General features: G+C 49.4%; 1 protein-coding gene across 6 annotated transcripts in view; it reads right to left on the bottom strand.

Annotated features, from left to right (window-relative positions):
* The window catches only part of DCAF8 (DDB1 and CUL4 associated factor 8), a 42,414-nt gene that overhangs the window by 6,140 nt on the left and 12,694 nt on the right, over positions 1–23,580 (bottom strand). For 3 of the 6 annotated variants that reach the window (XM_013047459.2, XM_045086596.1, XM_045086597.1), the window contains exons 3-11: positions 22,084–22,158; positions 18,682–19,352; positions 17,611–17,751; positions 16,280–16,374; positions 11,716–11,826; positions 3,351–3,423; positions 2,809–2,866; positions 2,189–2,296; positions 507–637 (exon numbers count right to left, since the gene is read on the bottom strand). In XM_013047459.2, the coding sequence (XP_012902913.1) occupies positions 507–637; positions 2,189–2,296; positions 2,809–2,866; positions 3,351–3,423; positions 11,716–11,826; positions 16,280–16,374; positions 17,611–17,751; positions 18,682–19,352; positions 22,084–22,132 (1,437 nt within the window). In that variant the 5' untranslated portion in view covers positions 22,133–22,158. The remainder of the gene's footprint in view (positions 1–506; positions 638–2,188; positions 2,297–2,808; positions 2,867–3,350; positions 3,424–11,715; positions 11,827–16,279; positions 16,375–17,610; positions 17,752–18,681; positions 19,353–22,083; positions 22,159–23,580) is intronic. The other 3 variants (XM_045086599.1, XM_045086598.1, XM_045086600.1) reach the window with 1 other exon arrangement.

Below are 23,580 nucleotides of genomic sequence, written 5' to 3'. Positions count from 1 at the left end.
GCAGGTCAAAGGACAGGCAAAGCAGGCCGCTCAGTCATTATTTAAAAATAAATTTTAAAAATTCTAAAAAATGAAAAAAAATTTTTTTTGCCGTGTTTGCTCTGTCCCCATTGGGCCCTTCTAGCTTATATCCGCCGAGCCAGGAGCTAGTCAAGATCACTACTTCGCACCCCATCGGGGAAGAGGCATGAGCCTCGCGAGCGTCTCTGGCTCGGCGCAGGGTGGAGCGCCTCGAACTCCAGCGCTTTTCGTTTAGAAAAGGCGTCTGCCTCGAGATCCCTCATTCAAACCAGAGGTTCTCTCCCTTTCTCTCCTCAATAAAGCATGCTTTAGAGGGGCAGAAGACAGAAAAAGGGAGACAAGATCCCACCAAAACCTCGGCAGCGCCGGACGACCCCTGCCGTCACTGCGCCGGCTGGACCTGAGCCGCGGCGCCGCGGGCCTGCTGGGACCTACCTTCCAGGCAGGAGAGCAGGGAGCCTGGCAGCCCCACGCGGCATACTCACCACGCCTCCCTTGTCCCCCTCCATGAACTGGACGATCTGGCAGGACGACTTCTCCCAGAGGAAGATGTGCCCGCAGTCACTGCCGCTGACCACAAACTCACTCTTGGGGCCGTAGAAATTGACGCCTTTTACTGAAATGATAAAGGAGGGAACAAACCACTGGAGAGCTGGCAACGGGCCTGTGTATATTTACCTCATGGGGACCTGAGTTATTCACAGACTCTAAGTCAGCTAAGAGCCAAAGAAGTCCTCTCACTTTCACAGAACAAATCAAGGGGCTGTGTGTATATTAGAGGCCAAAAATCACACCAGTCCCAGAAACGATTTCCGATCCCCCGCAGGGCTCCACGGGGCTGAGGGCCTGCAGTCCCCCAGCAGCAGCCTCGGCCCCCGTGGTCTCCGCCCTGCAGAGCACCTCCAGCCTCACTAATGCCTTACTTGTCCCAGGCTGAGTCACCCCAGCTCTGCCGACGCCCAGGCAAACCTGTCTATGCCCGAGGATCACCCTGGGTCAGTGAGGGCTTCCCGGGCTGCCAGCAGGCCTGAGAATGAGGGCGGGCTAGGCCGCCGCCGCCGTCAGAGGCACGGGAACTGTGCCTGCTACCGAGACTCTCAAGGACACGGCTCCGGCCCCTGAAATGACTAAGAGAAGCCGCGCATCCCAGCACCCCTGTGCGGCGCCACGGCGGTCATGGGACCGCACTCAGCTTCTCTCCGCCCGAGGACTACCTTCCAAGCACTGGTTCCCGGCCCGCCTCACCAGCTCAGAAGAAAAAGGACAAGTCACTGCTCTCCCCAAGTCAAACTTACGACGGGTACCTGTTAGGGGTGGTGAGGACAAGGAGCAGCGGCCACCCCAGCTCTTCCGTATGCTGGTGGCACACAGGGAGCTTTTAAAAAACCCCTATCAAGCTGCAGCCAATCCCAATTAAACCAGAATGTCTGGGGACAGAAGCCAGGCCTTAAAAGACTGGCAGGTGACTCTGGGGCGCCGCCGAGCTCAGGGACCACAAACACAACACACACGGCCCCTCTTCACCGCAGCCTGGGGACGAGGCCCTGGCACCAGGCCTCCGTCCCCGCCTCGTTCTGAAGATGTGTTGCCCCCTCCCGCCCTAGAGCCAAAAGCTCCTCACTCCTCCCGACCCCTGGTTTCAGGCAATACAGTGCCCCAGACTGAGGAGGGCTCTCCCAGACTCCCTAACAGCCTGTTAAGCCTGAAGTTACCTGAGATATTCATTTATTTATTTATTTTAAATATTTTATTTATTTATTTTTTTGACAGAGATCACAAGTAGGCAGAGAGGCAGGTAAAGAGAGAGGAGGAAGCAGGCTCGCTGCTGAGCAAAGAGCCCAATGCGGGGCTTGATCCCAGGACCCCGGGATCTTGACCGGAGCTGAAGGCAGAGGCTTAACCCACTGAGTCACCCAGGCACCCCATTACCTGAGATCACGAGAAAACCACGTTCACTCATGTCTTCTTATGCCTGATCGAGGCCCCACCCCCGCAGTGAGAGAGGCTTCCGGGCCACTGTGCTTGAGCACAGCACGCCCACGGAAGCTCCAGCCCGATGAGGGACACCCTCTCACGGCCCTGACAGGCAGCCCCGTCCTGTCCGTGCAGCCGGAACGACACGCTGCAGTCCCTCGGCCAACCCCGGCGGCTAGGGGCACGAGCTTACCCGTGGCGTTATTCCGGTGGCCCTTGTATCTCTTCACGTACTGGGCCCCATCGCTGTGAGCGGAGTTGAAGAGGTAAATGTCTTCGTCGTTGTAGCTGGCCAGGAGCTCTGCCAAGAGTAAGCACACAGCAGTGAAGGCAAAGGCTGAAACAGAGCTGGGACCAGGAGTGGGGGCTGGGGTGCAGCTTCTCGCCGGGAGCGCCCCCTCCTAACACCCAGCCAGAGCGCCCATCTCGCTCCGCTGGAGCAGCAGGCAGGTCAGGCGTCCAGGGCGGACCGAGAACCGCTGCCGGCCCAAGGGCGGCAGGATGCTCGGGAACATCACACCCGTGAAGGCAGGAATGACACTGCCACAGGCATAAGCACCTGCTCAGGAAGGAGCCTGGGCTTCGGGACGGGCACTGCGAGCCTCATCTGCGGCATTCTGCGGGCGGCGCCGGCCCCTCGAGGCTCGCCTGCGACAGCCTCCCACTGCGCGCCGGGCCTCAGCAGCCAGGCCCCGGCGGCTCCAGGGGAGCCAGAGCACAGCGGTGAGCGCTGGAGGGCACACGCCCCGCGGGCTCCGCAGCTCCCCAGACAGAGGGGCGTGCCAGCCGAGGAGCTGGGCCCCGCTCACGTACCTGTGCCGTCGTGGCTGTACACAAGACAGGTGATGTTTGCTTTGGACTCACTGTTCACCTGCAATAAGGAGCAGATACTGACTGATGCCCCGCCCCCGCCCCTCGTAACACAACCTTCAGGAGACAGGTTTTCCTTCAAACTCCCCTCTATCTTCTCCCAGAGAGTGAGAGAGAGAGAGAGAGAGAGAGGGGCAGAGGCAGAGACAGGAGTACAACGAGTGAAACGTGGCCAGCTCAGGGGAGAGGGCTTCCTGCTGGTGGTTTTCTGTGTGTGAGCCATGGGACAGACACACTCTGTCCTCTGGCCTTACCATCTCGGGGCAAGGCGATGACCTTTATCTCTACACTCTGTGACCAAGAAAACCTAGGCTAAGAGAGGTAAAGTGACTGCCCAAGATCGCAAAGCTGGTAAGTGGCAGAGCCGGGACTCAAATCCAGGGAACGGACTCGAAAGTCCAAGCAACTCCATGCCAACGATTCTGGGGACAGCCCTGGGCTTGAGTTAGGAAAGCTGGGAACCACTGGCCCCTCGTGAATCTTACCAGGTGGTGAGGACAGAATTTCTTGAGCACTCCATTGTTCTCGTTCTCATCGATTTTCCGCTGGTCGTAAATCCTGTAACGGAAGAAACAATAAAATGTTAAAATTTAACAAACGCCCAGGGCGCCTGGGTGGCTCAGTCATTAAGCATCTGCCTCCAGCTCAGGTCTTGATCCCAGGGAGTCCCACATGGGGCTCGCTGCGCTCAGGGGGGAGCCTGCTTGTCCCTCTCCTTTCCCCCCTGCTTGTGCGCTCCCTCACTCTCTCTGTCCAAAAAAAAAAAAATTTAAAAATTTTTTAAAAACCCCCAAACTTACAAACTGATCCCTTGGATCACTGCAAAGCAGGGCAGCAGAGCCGGGAGCCGGCCGTCAGGTCAGATGAAGGCCACGGCACTGGGCTTCCGGCTCCCACTCTTCCCGGAAGGCCCTCCTCTCCCGGCCCTTCCGAATCCCGACTGTCACCCGGACCCTCCCCGGTTCAAGCGGGAGCCCTCCAGCACGGGAACCCGAGCGGCTTCTCGCTCCTCTCAGCTTCTCAGCGCTGTTTATTTCCACTGAAAGTTCCCCAACAGCCTTTACTGCTACAGAGGCCAGGCTTCTAGAAGTCCGTGGGTCTTCCAGCCTGTCTTGGCCTCAAAGCTGGCCCGTTCGCCCTCTCGCTCCTCACCGTGACGACTACACCCCCCGCCCCCGCCAGGATCTCCTCAAGACCGCTTTCCTCCTGCCTTCACACCCACCCAACCCCTGTCACCCCTCCTCATCTCTGTGAGCCACACTCTGACCCTCCATTCCGACACCTAGGACAGATGTCATCAGCCAGGTCCCCCGTCAGGTGCGGGGCCTTCGGGAGGAACGAGCCACCGCCGGTGCACGTCCCCCATCTCGGCGCGCCTCTCCACAGCTGTGCTTTCCCCGCTCTGAGGCCCGACGTCCAGTGCAGTCCTCGACCTGTCCCTCGTGCCTGTCTGCCCATTTCCCAAACACCCTCCCTCCCTCTCCTGACTTCCCACTCTTGCTTGTCTGTCCTTCCCTCTCAGAGGCCAAGTACTGAAACAAGCCACCTGCGCGCAGTGCTGTCCGTCGTTTCCGGCTCCCTTCTCCATCCATTCCCAGCTAGCTTGGGCCCTCAACCCGCTGGTGAGAACTCCCAGGCCCGAGTCACCCGTGGCCCGACAGCCTCCACCCACAGGCCACTCTCTGGGCCTCTCCCTCTCCTCTGGACACCATTCGGGCGGTGGCCAACCACCCCCTCCCGGCGTGCACGAGCTGGTCGGTTTTTCTCTCTTCAACGCTGACACTCCCCGGAGCTTTGGTCTGAAGTTCTCCTCTGACTCTACAGGGAAACCATGACATAGACGGAGGTTTGGCCTAGGTTATTTGCAGTATCCTTCTAAGTGACTTCCTTGCTCATGCTGTTGCCAGCATTTTTCTAAAATGCAACATTTTATGCAAATTCCCCGCTTGAAATCTCTCCAGTGATTCTGTATTTTTCTCCGAAATAAAGTCCAAATTCCATCTCTTAGGACTCTCCACCTCTTCTCCAAGAACCTGTACATTATACCAGAACAAGCAGAAAAGAGCGAGGCTTCCTCGAACACACTGTGTCACGTGTCACAGCCTTTGTCCTACCTCTACCGCAGTGGCCCCTCTACCCGCCATCCTCATGTCCCGTTGGGTTTGAGGATTTCCTCTGTGAAAAAGAACAGCGTGGAGAAGTGGTTTCTCCCATGTTTAAGGAGTCTGAGGTCAAACACTGACTCTGCTGCTTAGCAGTGGAGTAATCCTGGGCATGTACTTCACAGTTTCTATCCTTAATATACCTGTTTCTCCAGAATGTTCCTCAAAGGCGAGGTCTATTTAACTGTGGGCTAGCACTAGGGTGCTCAGTAAGTGCGGGAGGAATGGAGGAATGAATCAATACATGTCTGTGTTCCCCACAACTTCCTGCTTAACGTCCTGCATTAAGAGAATTGTCCAGAGGGCGCCTGGGTGGCTCAGTGGGTTAAGCCGCTGCCTTCGGCTCAGGTCATGATCTCAGGGTCCTGGGATCGAGTCCCGCATCGGGCTCTCTGCTCAGCAGGAGCCTGCTTCCTCCTCTCTCTCTCTCTGCCTGCCTCTCTGCCTACTCGTGATCTCTCTCTGTCAAATAAATAAATAAAAATCTTTAAAAAAAAAAGAGAGAGAATTGTCCAGAAATGTCTGCTAAGTGAACCCCGAAAAAAGACAAACAGGAGACTGCTACTGCCAAGTACTCCTCCTCAGCAAACACAGCAGCTGATCATCTGATGTAAACAAAGCCTAATCAACAGCTCTTAAATAACACTAAGCCACCATAAACTCTCTAAGTCAGCAAATTAGTAAAACATATTTAAGTATTCAATATTTTGGTGTATGGCCATTCGGTGTTCCTCGGTATGTAAGGCTCTCTGCTCTTCCTCTTTTTTTTTTAAAGATTTTATTTATTTCTTTGACAGAGATCACAAGTAGGCAGAGAGGCAGGCAGAGAGAGAGGAGGAAGCAGGCTCCCCGCTGAGCAGAGAGCCCGACTCGGGGCTTGATCCCAGGACCCTGGGATCATGACCTGAGCCAAAGGCAAAGGCTTAACCCACTGAGCCCCCCAGGCGCCCCACGCTCTTCCTCTTTCTGAGCAAACCCTTACCTTCCTTCCCCTCTCTTCCCTAACTATTTAAGAAAAACCTACTATACTCTAGATAGGACGCTAGGCTGGGGGTTGGCAAACTTGATCTGAAATGGTAAGACAGGGAATGTTTTAAGCCGGCAGGCCATCTGGTCCCTGTCACAACTACCAAACTCTGCCACTGTAGCATGAAAGCAGCCTTGGATAATATGTAAATAAATGGCCATGGCTGTGTTCCAATAAAACTTTATTTATAAAAAAACAGGCAGTATAGGGGCATCTGTGTGGCTCAGTTAAGCATCTGACTTTGGCTCAGGTCATGATCTCAGGGTCCTGGGATGGAGCCCTGCATCAGGCTCCCCACTCGGCCAGGAGTCAGCCTGTCCCTTTCCCCTTATCCCTCCCCAGTTCCTGCTTGCTCGCTCTCTCTCAAAACTTAAAAAGAAAATAAAACAAAACAGGCAGTAGAATTTGCCAGCTCCTGTGCTAGACAGTGGGATACAAAGATGAATACGAATTATTCGCCTATTTTCTAAGCATAGAACAGGCTCTTGATATCAGAGACTTTTTTTTTTTTAAGATTTTGTTTATTTATTTGACAGAGAGAGATCACAAGTAGTCAGAGAGGCAGGCAGAGAGAGAGAGGAGGAAGCAGGCTCCCCGAGGAGCAGAGAGCCTGATGCGGGGCTCGATCCCAGGACCCTGAGATCATGATCTGAGCCGAAGGCAGAGACTCTAACCCATTGAGCCACCCAATGGTGGCTTTTTCTTTTCAGCAGGTTTAGGTTTACGAAACTATCCGGGGGTGGCAGGGGTTTCCCTCAGTCTCTGCCCGCACACACATCACCTCAACACTATCAACACCCCTCACCAGAATTGTTTTTTGTTGGCTTTTACCAAGTATGAACCTACACTGACACACCTGTGACCACCTGGGCTTTTGCTCCTGATGCATTTTCTACAGGTTTAGACAAATGTCTGACACAGATCCATTGTTATGATACCATACGGAGCATTTTCAGGGCCCTGAAAATCCTCTGTGCTCTGCCTGTTCCTCTCTTCCCCGCCCCACCCCTAAAAAGCACTAGCATTTTTATCGCGTCCATAGTTTTTTGCCTTTTCCTGAATGTCATATGCTTGGAATCATATAGTATATCAGATTGGCATGTTTTAAAGTTAGTAACACGCACTTTATGGTCCTCTGTGTCTTCATGTCTTGACGGCTCACTTCTCGAGCACTGAATCCTGGTCCAGCATCTGGATGTACCGGTTTATCCATTCACCAACTCAGGGACACCACAGTTGTTTCCAAGTTTTGCCAACAGCGAAGAAAGCTGCTCCACACATCCGTGTACAGGTAACCAAGCGCACGTACTTCTCCGCTCCACTGGGCAAACACCAAGGAGCGTGGCTGTTGGATGGTGCACGAATATCATGTTTAGTTTTGTGTGAAACCACCAACTGGCTTCCGGTGTGGCTGTCCCGTCTCGCATTCCCACCAGCAATAAATGAGAGTTCCTGTGGCTCCGCGTCCCAGCCAGCATCTGCTGTTGTCAGTGTTCGGGAGCAGTATCTCGTCGTTTAGTATGCATTTTCCTGATGACCGAGGACATGCTTTTACATATTTATTTGCGATCTATCTACCTTCTTCAGCAAGGTGTCTGTGTTAAGGTCTTGGACCCATTTTTTAATTGAACTGTTTTCTTGTCAAGTTTTAAGAGCTCTTCGTGTATTTTACGTAACAGTCTTATATCAGATATGCCTTTTGCAAGTACTTAATCCCAACCTGTGATTTGTCATCAGATTCTTTTGCACAGAGAAGTTTTTCATTTTAACGAAGTGTACCTTATCAACTATTTCACAAATCATGTTGCTGGAATCATATCTAAAAAAGGCATCACCACTTTCTGTCCAACGTCTCAGCAAGGCTCCAGGCGTGGCCGCTGCGCTCCAAGCCTCCCAACACCTCCGAAGGACCAGAAGGAAGATGCCGGAAAGCCGATCAAAAAAGACAAAGGCCCAGTGAACAAATCTGGGGGCAAAGCCAAAAAGAAGTGGTCCAAAGGCAAAGTCTGGGACAATCTCAGTAACCTGGTCTTGTGTGACAAACCAAAATGTGACTAACTCTATAAGGAAGTTCCCAACTCTAAGCTTGTCACTCTAGCTGTTGTCTCTTAGAGACTAAGGAGGCGACATCCTCTGGCCAGGGCAGCCTTTCAGGAACTCCTCAGCGAAATCCTGACTGAATTGGTCTCAGAGCACAGAGCACAGAGCTCAGGGAGCTTCCACCAGCAGCCCCGAGCGGGGAGGTGCCCGAGCTGCCAGTGAAGATGCATGAACAGAGCCGTGACTGGACATTCCGGAAAACAATTTATTAAATCAAAATAAAAGTCACCACCATACCAAAGGTCATCCAGGTTTTCTCCTATGCGATCTTATATAAGTTGTATAGGTTGGGGTTTTACTTTTAGGTCTGTGATCAGTCCGAGTCAGTTTTTGTGAAGGGTGTAGGGTCTGTCTAGATTCCATTTTCCACGTGTAGCCGCCCAGCCGCTCTAGCACCGCAAGCAGAGCCTGCTGCTCCACTGTACTGTCTGTGCTCCTTTGTCAAAGATACTTCGACTACATTTACGTGTGTCAATGTAGGGCTCTCTGCGCTGTTCCACTGATCTACTCGTCTCTTCTTCTGCCAATACTGCACTGTCTCCATGACTACAACTTTATGGGAAGTCTCGAAGCTGGGGGTATCAGTCCTCCAACTCTGTTCTTCCCCTTCCATACTGTGTTGGCTATTACAATTTTAGTATATGTGCTGCCGAAGCAAGCACTGTGTTGGCTATTACAGATCTCTTGCCTCTCTATATAAATTCTAAAATCAGTTTATCACCATCCACAAAATAACTTGCTGGAATTTTTACTGGAATTGCACTGAATCAACAGATCAAGCTGAGAAAGAGTGACATCTTCACAACAGTCATTCTTCCCATGCCCTTCAAATCCAGCGTGGTTTCAGCACAGTCTCAACACCCTTACGGCATCTCCACAGGCCTTCACGCACCCATTAGCTTGTTACCTTAAGCCTCTCTCTTTCCTCCACCCCCACCCCGCCCCGCCCCGACCCCAGCCCACCCACCACTTCCCCCTGCCCTTAATCTAGCGTTCTCTCAGTGTTGCTGATATCGGCCTAAGGACAGAAAAGCAAAGGGACTATTTATTGAGTGTTGATCAGCCAGGGCCTATACCAAATCCTTTACCAATATATTTACATGTCAACACACCAGGATTCATTCATCTGGTATTTTCTCCTTTTCCTCACTCACGTCAATTCGTAAACCTAATCCTACCTAAGTAGGATCAGTTGTAGGCACCCACACCTCCACCACCTCCATTTACCTACTTTTTCCTTTCTTCCCCCACCCCTTTTTTGGCTATAGGCCAAAAAGCAAATCTCTCTAGGCTTCCTTTAAATGCTTCTTCACAATACTAAACCAAAATTCAGTATTCATAATGCAAAGGCCTTGAGAATGAGTAAGCAATTTCTCTGTATTCCCTTGAAGGAATTCCTTCAGGCTAGGAATGAAAGCTAATGGTGTCATGATACAAAATATTCATCAAAAATGTTTTCAGATTTGTACTGGAAGATGAGCTCTTTAGGACCCTTCAAAGAAATAATCAGAAAGGGGAAATCCGGGGTGCCTGGATGGCTCAGTGGGTTAAAGCCTCTCTGCCTTCTGCCTGGGTCATGATCCCAGGGTCCTGGGATCGAACCCCCACATCCAGCTCTCTGCTCAGCAGGGAGCCTGCTTCCCCCCAACCCCCACTCTGCCTGCCTCTCTGCCTACCTGTGATCTCTGTCAAATAAATAAATTCTTTTAAAAAAAAAAAAAAAAAAAGAAAGAAAGGGGAAATCCCAAAACATTCAACTGGCTGAACTGAAAAGGTGCCAGAGAAACTGAACGAGCCTAATGTCAGAGAAGAGCTAGGGTGCTCGAAGGACCACCTACTTGCACGGGGTCAGTGTGCCTCCAAATCTACACACGCCAAGTGAACAGTGTACATCTGCTAAAAATCTGCAATATACAAAGGGACAGAGGCTATTGAGCTGATAACAGACAGAAAATCCGGGGCGCCCGGGCGGTTCAGTGGGTTAAAGCCTCTGCCTTCGGCTCAGGTCATAATCCCAGGGTCCTGGGATCGAGCCCCACATCAGGCTCTCTGCTTAGCAGGGAGCCTGCTAAAATGTTGACACTGATTTCCAGCCTTAGTCTAACCCTGGCAACATTATCAGCTTTGGATTAAGGCATCATCAAATGCAGCTCTGGATAAAGCCAACTGCTCTATTCTCCTCCAAACATCAAGGACCTAGTGGTTGGATTATCTACAGATACAGACTTCTCAAGCAATCCAAAGCTCTAACTAAGCAGGAAATCCAAACCAGGAATTTCAGTAAATGCTTTATATGGAGGAGGCAGCACCTGACAACTATAACCCTTTCGATCAATAGCTTATTAAAAAAACCAAAACAAACACTATTCCTACGTATTTACTACTGGTGAATAAAGGAGAAGAATTTGGAACGCAAGGGACACAGGAAACAGGCACAACGTTGTCTAATTCTCTTGTGGCAGGATTCTTGAACAAGGGAAGGTCATCTTTCGTGTATTTCTAAAAACATCCTCTAACCCCATGATATGTATCAGTGAGATTAATTTCAGAATCCAGTTATGGAAAAAAAAAGTGCTCTTATTTTAAAAGGAAAATAATGCTTTTCACCCCCCACCCCAATCAGAAAAGCAAAAAAGTCACTCATTTTTCTAGCGATCCTCTCCCTCCTCCTTCTCAAACCGATGATCCCTGGGCAAAGCGGGAGAGTATAACCAGAGAAACAGAGTCAAATAGGCCAACTGGGTAGGGAGGGGATACAGTTTGTGACTAAGGGCCAGAAGGAAACTAAGTGATACACATGGGGACTGAAGCTCTGAACTCTTTTCCTTAGGATATGCCTCAACAGCCTGTGTTACAATAAACATTCACAGTAACAAAGATATCACTAAGGAGAAGGAAAACTGGTTCAAGACAGTGGGAGTCAAAAATCCAGAGCTCACACTGAGTACTCCCACTCACATCATTTCTGTATCTGAAGCCAGACTTCAAAATTCCTAGTACATGTTAATTTATATATGAAAAATGGTGGAAAATATTTACTAATACACTGATTACTAGTAAACCCAGATTTAAGTCACAGCTGCTATATGGGGACCTTGGTCAATTCATCAAACTTCTTTAAAACGTGGCAATCTCATATGCCTGGAGCATCTGCCTTCAGCTCAGGTCATGATCCCAGGGTCCTGGGATGCAGCCCACCATCAGGCTCCTTACTCAGCAGGAAGTCTGCTTCTCCGTCTGTGCCCCACCTCCCCACCAAACCCGCTCCATGCTTTCTCTTGCAAGCTCTGTCTCAAGTAAATAAAATCTTTAAAAAAAAAAAAAAAAAAAAAAAAAAAGAACTTGACGATCTCTGTAATATGGTAAGCTACCCCTCAGGAATTCCCACTGCTACATCACGGAACAGAATGCCTCAGAAGAAGCTTAAGCTCTTTGGAAGAGGGTAAAAAGTTCAAGATGGTGGTTAATGGATTCCGAGCCCATACTCGTGGGCCACAAAGGACCCCTGGCGGTCCCCAATGCATCAGTCTCTAAGTCTTAACACAAAAGAGCCAGACTCACCTTACAAACTGATCTCGTCCCCCCACTGCAAACTGGTGGGTACTGGCAGGATTCACGTAGATCGTATACAGCCCCACTTTCTTCTCCTTTTCTTTTGTCACCACCAGTTTCCTTCAAGAGTAGAAGAGTGTAAAAGTTACATTCTCTAAAAGACCCGATGGTCACGACAATAGAGAGCACAGGGAGTAATGCAGACACAGCTAGTAAGACCAGATTCTTGGGGCGCCGGGGTGGCTCAGTCGACTGTTAAGCATCTGCCTTCAGGTCATGATCCCAGGGTCCTGGGATCGAGCCCCGCAATGGGCTCCCAGCTCGGCAGGAAGCCTGCTTCTTCCCTCTCCCACTCCCCCTGCTTGTGTTCCCTCTCTCGCTGTGTCTCTCTGCCAAATAAATAAACAAAATCTTTAAAAAAAAGAGAAGACCAGATTCTCACTGTGAAAGCAAGAAAAAAGCGGTTTTGTTTTGAACACTGGAACAAGAAAAAAACAAAAATCACCTCCACATATATTTAATAAATGCTACCTTGGGGAAGGAAAAACAAAAGTGTAGTGAAGTCATTTTCTGGTATTCCTCAAGACGTGTAAATTAAAGTATATGAAAGTACAGCTTCTCAGGTAGTGTCGGGTTAGCCGGAGTCCGACACGATGGGAAGCTATCATTAAACAGACGACACACCCACATTTTCCATCGACATAAATACATCCTCCCAATCCATCTGGGAGCAGGGAGCAAGAGGAGGATGAATCATAAAAACAGTGGCCAGAAAAGACCTTAAGGTTAGAATCCACCTCCTAGGGGCACCGAGGGCTCCTAGTGGCTCAGTCAGTCAAGGTCTGCCTTCGGCTCTGGTCATGATGGAGCCCGGAGTCGGGCTCCCTGCTCAGCGGGGAGCCTGCTTCTCGTCTCCCCGTGTCCCTCTCTCCCTTGCCTGGGCCCTCCTTCTTTCTCTCTCTCCCAAATAAATAAAATCTTTAAAAAAAAAAAAAAAGAAAGAAAGAAAAGAATCTACTTCCCAGATTCCACAGAAGTGTCACTTACAAGCCAGCTCTAAAAATGCACATGGAAAAATGACAAGCCTCAGCTCTAGGACGGGACGGCCCGGAGGAAAGCAGCATTCTTCCTTTATCTGAAGCAGGTGAGGAGAGATTCGTATGGAGGCAGCTATTTCTAGAACTGGAAAATCATCTCTAAATTACTCCTCTGGTTGTACCACAAAAAAAAAGGGCGATCCTTAGGTCTTTGGGGTCCTGAGTAAAAGTCACTCAAATTTTAGTTTTAGCCAGAAGATTCTGGCTAAACAGCCCTATCTGTCCCAGCTTAAGGGTGGCACTATGAATACTTCTCCCGAATCCAAGAGTCCAGCCAGTGGAATATGCTATCACAGAGATTAACGCATCGACAGGGAAGGAAAGGGCTGGGTTCCAGCTTTCGTTTTTAATTCTACGGTTTTGTGCATTTTGTTGTTATGGAAACTGAAAGAAATATAACCATGACAACGAGTTTCTTTGTAAAGAAATGATTTTAGCATCTTTTCTGCATGGTCAAAGTCCCTCCAGTCTAGAACTGCTCTAAGCAAAGTGGAGAGATTTTACTTGATTTTAAAATCTCGGCAGCTTTTCACTGAAGCACTACGTGGGGGCGCCTGGGCGGCTCAGTCAGTTAACGTCTGCCTTCAGCTCAGGTCATGATCCTAGTGTCCTGGGATCAAACCTGCTTGTCCCTCTCCCTCTGCCCCTCCTGCCCCCTAACTTACTGCTCGCATGCAGTCCCTCAAATAAATAATAAATAAAATCTTGAAAAAAGAAACAGTGCATAAAAGTCATGAAAATGAATGTCATTAAGGAAAACACACACATTCACAACCCTCAAAAACACAAGGTAGAAAACATATCCAAACTGAGTTTAAGGAACAAAACTAGCACAGAGGAGAGGCAGCTCGAATCAGGTCTCAGTCGGGGAAAAGCAGATGCTGCTGCTCTTCACAAGATCATCTCATTTTCTCAGCAATGTGGATTTTCAGAAGGAAAGAGGCAGACAAACATAAGGCTGACCATGTGGAAGCAGAAGGAAGAAACTGAAGAGACAGATTACGAGACAGGGCTCTGCCACGCTGTAATCCTGACAAAGAGCTCGATCTTTCTAATGCCTCAATGTACTCATCGGAAACAAAAAATTCTCTCCCAATGGATAAATGCAGAGTACCATGGGGTTTCCAGAGAGCTGGCTATAAAAATGATTAATCATGGCAGCAGGTGAAAAGAAAAATATTTTTTTCATATCAGGAGGAGGAAGCACATGAAAGCATAAGAAACAAACTTACCAAATTTTGCCTTAAAATTTGCATTTTTAAAAATAATTCAATAATGTATTATTTGTTTCAGGGGTACAAATGTGATTCATCAGTCTTACTTTTAGTGAGCAGGTATGTTCCAACAAAAAGGGAAAAATAACTACAGATCAGGGCGAAGAAGTCCTCTGAAGAGTATTTCAAACGGGCTTCCGCTGGCTAAAGGACTATCCCACCCACAGCTCCAAACCCAACTCTTTTCCTAAAAATGTCAGCCAGTCTCACCAGCTTCCAGAGCCTTAGCTATCATAAATACACAAAAGAGAAGTTCCCATTAAGCCAGCTTCACACAAGGATGCCTCTGTGTGTGGATGTTCACACACTAGCTTCACACATAAACACAGTTGGACTTTCCAGCCATGACCTTACATGCGGGCCCCCACCTCAGTCAAACTTTCTACTACTTCTTCAGCCCCTAAAGCAAAAACTTCTTGAAAGTTCACAGTCTCTTATTTCCCCGAATCCAGAATCTGGGCCTTCTCCTCCTTCAAGCTTCTCCTATATTCCCTCTTTAAATTTCTAGCCCACCCGTCAGTGCTTGCATCCGGAGCCACTGCTTCTGTCATTTCATTCCAAATTCAGTAATCTGCCCAAGTCATCTGTTTTGCCCACGACATGGTCTCCGACTTCTTGTGATCTAACAGTGGTTTTCCTATGAGCTGGCGCACAGGGTAAGCTCCCACTCTGTTTCACAACTCTCTATCAGAGTAGACCAAACAAACTTAGCCCATTGGTTGCATCTTTGAGCTTCCCCTCCCCTCTGGAACTAAAGAAAGAAAATAACAAGGGGCACCTGGTGGCTCAGTCAGTTAAAGTAGCTCCTTCTGCTCAGGTCAAGATCCCAGTATCCTGGGATCAAGCCACGTCGGGCTCCCTCTCTCTCTTATAAATAAAATCTTAAAAAATAAAGAAAAACAAAAGTCTAATAATAACCAACCGTGAGACTGTATTTCCTAAATTAGCTTATCTTCTACTCGTATGTTTTGTAAATCATTAACATCCCTTAGTTAACACTGGAAATGACATACACGACTTGTTTTAAGTTTTAACACTAATGAGACCATAAATAATGTAGATAACTCATTAACAAGGTAGCAATTAAATAAACTGTTATAATAAACCACTGCTTTAACTACCATGGTTAAATAGACCTTCATGGTCGGATGTAGAAAGATCTCTAAAACATGTTTCCACATGAAGAAAGCAAACTGCAAGGGACTACGTGTGTGTATTTATACGTATGTACATTTAATCCCATTTACGAGGAAAACTGTATATATATATCTTAAGATACATAAAAGTATACAAACAGGATTGGAAAGGTATTCCAAAATTTTTCACAGTGGCCACCAATAGCCAGAAAAGTGGGGGCAGAGAGGTGTGCACGAGACAGCATTTACATTCTGTCAATATACTTTATTATTTGAATTTTTAAAGTAAGATAGATTTACTTATTATAAGAAGAATTAAAATTTTTAAAACTAAACTAACTAGTAGCTATAATGTAATCAGTTCCAAATGTGGAGCCAGACACTACGCTGGGGCAGCAAGGACATTATCAAAAACACTCAAGGAGGTCACAGACGGAAATACTGATTGGTTATGCCCCAAGTTAAGGCTGGAGAAACGGCGGTCCAGAATGGTTAGCGGTGCCTGAGGGGCAATCTGACCCAGGTCTGTCCAGATCCAAGTAAGATGCTCTGTTCTTTACGGGACATCACACGGCTGAGGAGTGATGCGATTAACTAGGAGTCTCAAATTCATGTAAAAAGAAACTGTTATGACAGACTATTACAGGCACTAATATTTTCGCGCAAGACTTGTCCTTTGCTTACACGTTTCCATACATAATTGAACTGAAAACTCCATCAGACCGTATGGCTAAGCTGCTCTGCAGAGTAATGTGCTTCCTGTGGGCGAGTGGAGCGGAGCGGCGCCCAAGTGCATGGAGAGGAGATTGCCCCGTGATTACAGGCGGCACAGAAGACAGCCGAAGCTTGTTTTAGGAAAGAAGGTAGACCGAATAGTCCCATGCTGCTGAGCAGCAGACCAACCACAACAAAGAAGGGAAGCAGCACTCAACCCTCAACCTGCTTCTCTGAACAGGCACGGAGGGACCCTTCGGATGGGCCAGACACATGGATATTACCTAGGACAGGTGGGGTATTTTCAAGGCCAAGAGATCCAGTTCTGTAAAAACATTACTGCTGTACTTACGAAGCTGGCCGGTCTTGTCTGAGGTCAATGGTGAAGACAACCGCATCTTCACCTGCAGAGAGGAACGTACAGGGAGAGTCCGGTTCCAGAGCCAACTACGGGACAAAAAGACAAAGATTTCTTTTTTCTTTTTTTTTTTTTAAAGGACTTTACTTATCTGACAGAGAGAGACACAGCGAGAGAGGGAACACCAGCAGGGGGAGTGGGAAGAGGGAGAAGCAGGCTTCCTGCCGAGCAGGGAGCCTGATGCAGAACTCGATCCCAGGACCCTGGGATCATGACCTCGGATGACAGAGCCACCCAGGTGCCCTAAGACAAAGGTTTCTACAGATTAGAATTAGAAGCCACCTAGTTCATTCCTTTATCTTCAGGAAGGACTGCACTTTAAATGTCACAACAAGAGACATGTCTAGCTTTTTTGTTGTAAAACCCCAGGAAAGGAACTAATAAACCCATTCTCTCTTGTTCTATGTGTTCTATGTGTTACAGCTTATTTATTCCAAACAAGTCAAGAAGACAGGAGTTTTGCTATTTCAACTAAGTCCCCAAGGGATCCGAATAGAGATACACAGAAAAACATTAACCATTAAGGTTCATTCTCAAAGAAAATCAATTAAACTCTCAGGTGGGGGGTGAAATGGTGCGCAGGTTTAATTCCTTACACCTCAGTTATAAAAATTAGTTAACAGGTTGAAGGCAGGCTTAAGAATCAAAGAAACAGGTTAACTTCCATATTTTTCTGAGCCATTCGGCCTAGAAAAGGATATCCCACGTCCACCTACCTACTGCTCAGAGTTTGTGAGAGAGGGCCGCCGTCCTTCTACAGCATGACCGCTCTGAGACGAGCTCTCGGCTGCTCACTGGCTGCCCCAAGACTGTCTGTTCTATATTCCCAGTCCCAAACAGGGCGTCCATAAATAGTGCTGTCCCTGAGAGCCAAGAGAAGCTGGAGCTCTCGCACATGAGGGGCCGGCCACTAAGACCTTGGAGCTGTTAAAGTGTTCCAGATACAATCAAGGGATATTTAAGAGGTTTGGAAGACACAGGAGACCTCAAGGATTTCCAAACCAACCGCCGGTCAGCTTAGGGCTTAGTATCATCACCTGAACACTGTATGTGCAAGATCTAGAAAGCTTTCAAATACTTCACTTGCAAGAAATTAAGGGTGGCTGCTTTTCATCCTTTTTTAATCTACAAACTTTAGGACAAAAGAAGTGAGGCAGGTGACCACAACAGAGGAGACACAACAGGCAGAGATCTGGGAAGGCCCCGGCTGAGATCCTTGGTGGAGGAGTGAGACCACACACCCATGGGGACAAGAGCTTACTTACCTTGTGGGACGCTCCCTTGTGCTGGGCCACACGCTTGGTGTTCTTGCAACACTGCGTGGCAGACAACTCTGCTACCCGCACCTGCCCATCGCGGGCACACATGGCCAGGGTGGAATCACCGCTGTTGGGAAGGAACTTGGCCTGGGTATTAATGAAAAAAGAGACATACGAAAGAAACTGAGGAGGTGAATTTGAGAGGGGGAAACTGTAATAACAAACATAACCCATCCTTTTGGTTGCACCAGAGCTGGAAACTTCGCTCTCCTAGTCTTACACCGTGGGCTCAAGTCCAACTTCTTCCCAGAGTTAAAGAGGGAGGAAAACCTTCTGATGCAAGAGAGCATTTCACCGGACTCTGCAAGGCTGAACTGGTATAGGGTAAGTGCTCGGGTGAACTAGGACTATGCCTACTAGGGGAGAAACTTAAGAAAAGAAGAAGGAAAATCTATCTTGATTCAGAAAGCAAACAGAAATTTGCTACAAAGACAAAGGAAACCAGAGGAGATGCTGGGGAAGAGATCAAGCCGAGGAATCAGTGCTGGGACCAATATGATGGGTTGGGCTGCTGAGTAAACAGACACTGGTAACGCTAACAAATACTCGTCAAAGGTTCCAACCAACCCAACCAAAGGATTCCACTAACCCTATGCCTGGTTCCGAACTGCTTAACTTCCACTGCTGTATAAATGCCCTGGTCCTCTGTGTTATTAGTTCGACACTACAGACCAATAAACTAAAGCCGGAGATTAAAGAATTTGCCCATGATCACAAAGCTAATAAGGGGCAGGGCTAGGAACCAAACCCAGTCTAGGTCTAGAGCCTTCCCCCAGGGCACACTGAGTGCCTTGCTGAGAACCTCCAAGCACCCCACCGGTAATGGGCTTCTAACCCCCTCTGTGCTTAGGAAAAACAAAAGGCTGCCGTGGATCTCTGGACCCACGGGAGCCACGACAGGACTAGTCCTGATGCCTCCTTCTACCGCAGCTCTCCGTCAGCTCCCTCAGCAGGCCTCTCAGGCTCGTCTAACTGCCGCCCGCCTTTCTCAACTGCTGTTCTGCCCCCATGCCTCACCTGGAAGACATTGCTCTTGTGGCCACTCTCAAAGTCCAGTACTGGCTGCCGCCGCACCCAGTCCCAAACCACCACCTTCAGGTCATCGCTGCCACTGGCCAGCCAGGTGCCGCGCTGGTTAAAGTGCAGGGTGTTGACACAGCCATTATGGCCCTCCAGCCCGTGCTGCAGGCGGAAACGCTGCACGAAGACTCTCGCCCCGCAAGCCTCATACACGAAGCGGGCGCTGGAGCCCAGCTCCCGCTCCCGCAGAGCAGGGAGGGCTTGCCAGCGAGGGCGCGGCAGGGCGGACGTCTCTGAAGACACCCAGTCCTCCAGGGCCCGCTCATCGTCTGACGAGTCCTGGTCACGGCTGGCCCGCTTCCGCTGGACCCGGCGCCTAGGATGCTCTTCCTCCTCCTCTTCTTCTTCCTCTTCTTCCTCTGATCGGTCATGGACCTGGTTTTCATCGTTGATGGAGTAATGGCCAGTGTCCTCCATGCTGTCGGAGTCCTTGTCTTCACCCGAGCTCTCTGTATCTGTACCCCGACTTCCTGTGCTGGTGCGATTGGGGCCACCGTCATCCCCGGTCAGGCTCAAGCTCAGGTCCGAAGCCTCCACTTCAATGCCTGAGGATGTCTCCCGGCCCTCCTCAGCGCCAGACATCTCCTCCGGACTGCTAGACAAGCTTCCTGCAGGCCAGTGAGAAGAGGGGAGTGAGAGGGAAATAAGGAAATGGGGCCGTGATCAGAAGGATGTCCCGCCTCGGTCTAAAAACCATCACCCAAAGGTCCGGACACCAACTTCGATTAAAGTGTTTCTGTTCATATGCTTACCAAGACTACCTTCTGAGTAAAGGACAAGAAACTGAAAAGATTAAGACCGAAGCCACATGCAAATAAAGGTACTTCAACACCAAGTGGAGAATTCCAGGATGGCCCGAGAGTGATCGATTCTCTCTCTTGCAAAGCATGGACGGGCTATGCCCAAGTACCAACCACCTTAAGCTCTGTCCTGCTCGAGGCACATCCACCGGTCACACCAAATAACTTAACCACATGTAAGAGAAAAGAACATCCATGCCCAGCAAGAAATGGTCCAGACATCTTCTCAGAGAAAAACAGAAAATAACAGATGAAAATCATTCTGACAATGGGTGGGAGCTGAACTATTTCCTACTTCAAGAAAGCACTGCTCCTCCCCTCCCCCCAAATCCTAATTCCTTCCCTTGAGGTCCTAAAATCCACTAACAACCAGAAGGAAGCAGAAGGGACAAGTGGGACTGTGATCGTTAGGATGGGTTTTGCTCACCTTTCACTAATAAACGTATTCTGACTTCCACTGACCTGACCATGTTAATGCTACTGCTAGTTACAGGAACTCTTTATTGAGGGAGAGCTTTATCAAGACGCACACACAAAACTGATGAAAAGCAGGGCCACGAGAGCGGTATCTGAGAAGGGAAGCTCACCACATCCAGGCTGGCCACGTTGGTGGTTCTCCAAGAACTAGGTCACTCTGGGCAATCTAAGCCCCGGGCGATCAGACACCGCACTCGCCTACCTAGCAGCAGCCAAATCGCATTCCAGCGAGCGTCCCGCTCCGCGGTGTGCTGGAGACGTGACCACAGCCTCCGCACTGAAGCCAAGGTAGAAGGAAGGAAGGCAGGCAGGCGGCTGAGGACGTTAAACACTGTTCACGGCCTCCTTTCCTGATGATGACGAACTTGACCTCGCCAGAAGAGAAGGTTGTGAGGTACAGCAGAGCAGCTCCGTGCGATGCTGGTAGGAGCTACCCGACCCCACGAGGACACTGAAAGGATTCCAAGTAGCTCCTGACAGCTTAGTCACCCGGAGCAGAGCAAGAAGTTCCAAAGATCTCTGCAGCCATGGAAGCCCTGGACGTCAAACTCTCAGGCAAAACCCACCACGGAAAACAGACGAACAATACCAGCACGCTGGCTCAAACGGCGACAGAAGGTAGGGAGGCCTGTAAACAGCTCTTTTCAGAAAGCACCTCAAGTAAGATCCCAGCGTGAAAACTACGGGGGTAGGAGCGGGAAGAGAAAGGGGGAACGTGCAGCAATTCGCTCGCAGGAGCGACAGCTGCGGAGACGGCGCGGCGCGCCGAGGAAGCTGGCAGCTGTGCTCTGTCGGGTACAGCCGGCCTTGAAGCCGCGCTGGGGAGAAAGGGTGAAGTGTCACGCGCTTCGATTCTGGGGAGAAGGAAAACACAAACACCGAAACTCCTAGCATTTCTTGTTAAAATTATGATTAGCCAATCAAGAGCACTTGGAGGCTCCAGCATATTCACACAAAGGCCAGAGTACATCACGAGCTCAGCAAGGGGACCCTCACAGCCAATGACCAAGATCCAGAGGTCAGCAAGTTTCTTCTAGCGAGGGCCTTCACAGGCCACAGGGATCTCTGTCGCTAGTCCTCAGCTCCACTGTTCGAGCATGAAAGCACCCGTCAGCACCACGTGAATGAGTGAGGCATGACTGCGTTCAACAAACCTGACAGAAGCTGGGGCAGGCCAGATCCGGTCCGAGGCCACAGTCTGCCAATCCCTGACCCAGCTGACGGTCAAATTCCAAATCAACTACATACCTCAAACCACGCTAGAACCCCGAGTCTCTCAACGAAGCCCAGTCAAAAATCTGGTTCACTTTTCTTAACAGAAGATGAACGAACAGCGGTGGTAAGAAGAGAACACAGGGTCAATAAACAGCATGTTGACAAATCTCACTTTCCCTTACTCGACTTCACTGCTCTACCAATCTCATCAACCAGAACTGAGCCTATAATCCTGACCAACGTGCTCAAGAATGCCGGATGCTGTGCTGCCCAATTACATCTGAAGGGCATTTCTCCAGTTCAGAAGTAAGCTCAAGGCTGAAGCATTAATCGAATAACCCATTATTAAAATCTTGATATTCTACCTTCAAACAAGCCCCAGACCCAGTGAGTTCACACCTGGCCAGACCCTACAAAGAACAGAGGCCAGCCCTCACACCAGTCGGTTTAGGCTGGAACTTCATCTCTCGTCTGCTGTCTCCACCGAACTAGGACCTGCCGCAGAAAGAGACCCCTCGTCACAACTGGGGAACCTTACCCTCCCACAGCTCCCTTCTTTCCACCACTAACTGATCTTTTCCTCCTAGGTTTCATCCACTCTTACAACCTTTCAGAATTCCAAACTACCTGAACTCCTAATGGCATACCTCTATTACTGACCTTCTGGAAACAGTCAGAAGTTGAAGCAACAAAAGTCCCAGATAGTCCAGGGTGTCTCCTGTATAGTTTTCTATACACAGAACAACACAGGCAGGGTCCACGCTTAGGCAAGATTTCCTTCCCTCCACTAAAACCCCAGGTCTCCACTTTCTTCAGGGGAGGAGCAGAACCTCAGGTGGCCCCTTACCATTGGCTAAGTCTGTTTTGCCATCTGCGCTGCTCCCTTTGCTGGACATCTTGAATGATGTTTATAGTGGCCAGCCTGCATTTAGGAGAGGAAGAGAATGAAACAATTAGGAAATAACCTAGGAGAAAAGACAAAAGGGACAAGACATTTAGCCACGCACAGCCTTTGTCATTTTCATAAAAATGATTTTCTGAGGGGTGCCTGGCTAGCTCTGTCAGTGGAGCATGCAAGTCTTGGTCTCAGGGTTGTTAAGTTCAAGCTCCACACTGGGTGTAGAGACTCCTTTAAAAAAAGGGGGAAAGACAGCTTTGACTGTGTGTTCAACAGGGCTCGTCAGCTGCTGGAAATCATAGCAGGTCCTCCTCCCCCACGTCTCGATTCCAGACAGAGACACCTTTGGGAGGTCATCTCTTTATCTGGGTAGCTGGCAGGGATTTCCGAGATGGGAAAGAGGGAACTGAGCTCAAACCTGCACCGGCAGGCATATAACCGGCGCCAGGTACTACACGCACAGAGGCCTAACACAAAGAGCTAGCTTCAGCCTTGTCCTCCAGGCAAGAATCTTCTGTTGTAAATTTAATCATAGGCATCACCCATAAATTCTGTGGAAGACATGCCTTTGTTACATGAAGAGGTGGGCCAGACTCCAAATACCACCTTACACACGAATCAAGAGACAGGAAAGACCAAGCTATAGGGGTGAGTGTTCGGGCTCTGTGTTCACTCAGATGCCAGGCTCTGATCTTACAGGCAGACACTAAGGATTGTTAAGAGGCAGAGCCAAATTAGAATTCAGGAGCACCCTTCCCCAAGAAAGAACCTAAAAGGTTTCTTTTTTCCTCTTACAACTAAGCCACCAAGTCCACAGCTAGGGAAGGAAAGGGCCACATTTCCATGAAACCATCTCAACCCATCTCAAAAGTGGCAAACGCTATTTCATCTAATTCCGCCAGCTCTCACCAGACCTGTTTGGCGAAGCCCTGTCTGTGAATTGGGGTACCTAGCCTTTTCCCTTTCATCCCACTGTAACACATTATTTTTACAGGGCCTCACTCCCACCTCGAGCAAATTCCAAAGAGCAAAGAATAATATTATTCAGACCAGAATTTTGTTAAGCCCTTTCAGTGCCTGGACAAAAGGCACTGGTCAAAGACAAAGTATGATTATGACTCCGGTCCTCGTACCCAGGCACACGGGCTTCTAATCTTTCAACAGCCCTTTCATTCCCACAACAATTATCCCAGAAGCAGCCCCATCCCTATCCTGACCCCCTACTCTCCTCTACAGAAATCCAAGTTGCTTCAAAAAGTGTCCCCTGCCAAGAGACAGCTGCCCAGAGCTTGCTCTGCAGGCCAGCACGGGGGGGTAGAAGCAACGCACGGGCAGGACGGAGGCCGAGTCTGAGGCAGGCCCTGGAAGGGTGCTGGGAGACGACGCCAACAAAGCACAGATTTGTGAAGCCACCGCGAAAACACCAGCGGCGAGCGGTTTGCAGAG

This window comes from Mustela putorius, unplaced genomic scaffold (genome assembly GCF_011764305.1).
Source record: "Mustela putorius furo isolate JIRA1106 unplaced genomic scaffold, ASM1176430v1.1 tig00000997_pilon_pilon_pilon, whole genome shotgun sequence".
NCBI lineage: Eukaryota > Metazoa > Chordata > Mammalia > Carnivora > Mustelidae > Mustela > Mustela putorius.
This window is presented reverse-complemented; position numbering and strand designations above follow the sequence as displayed.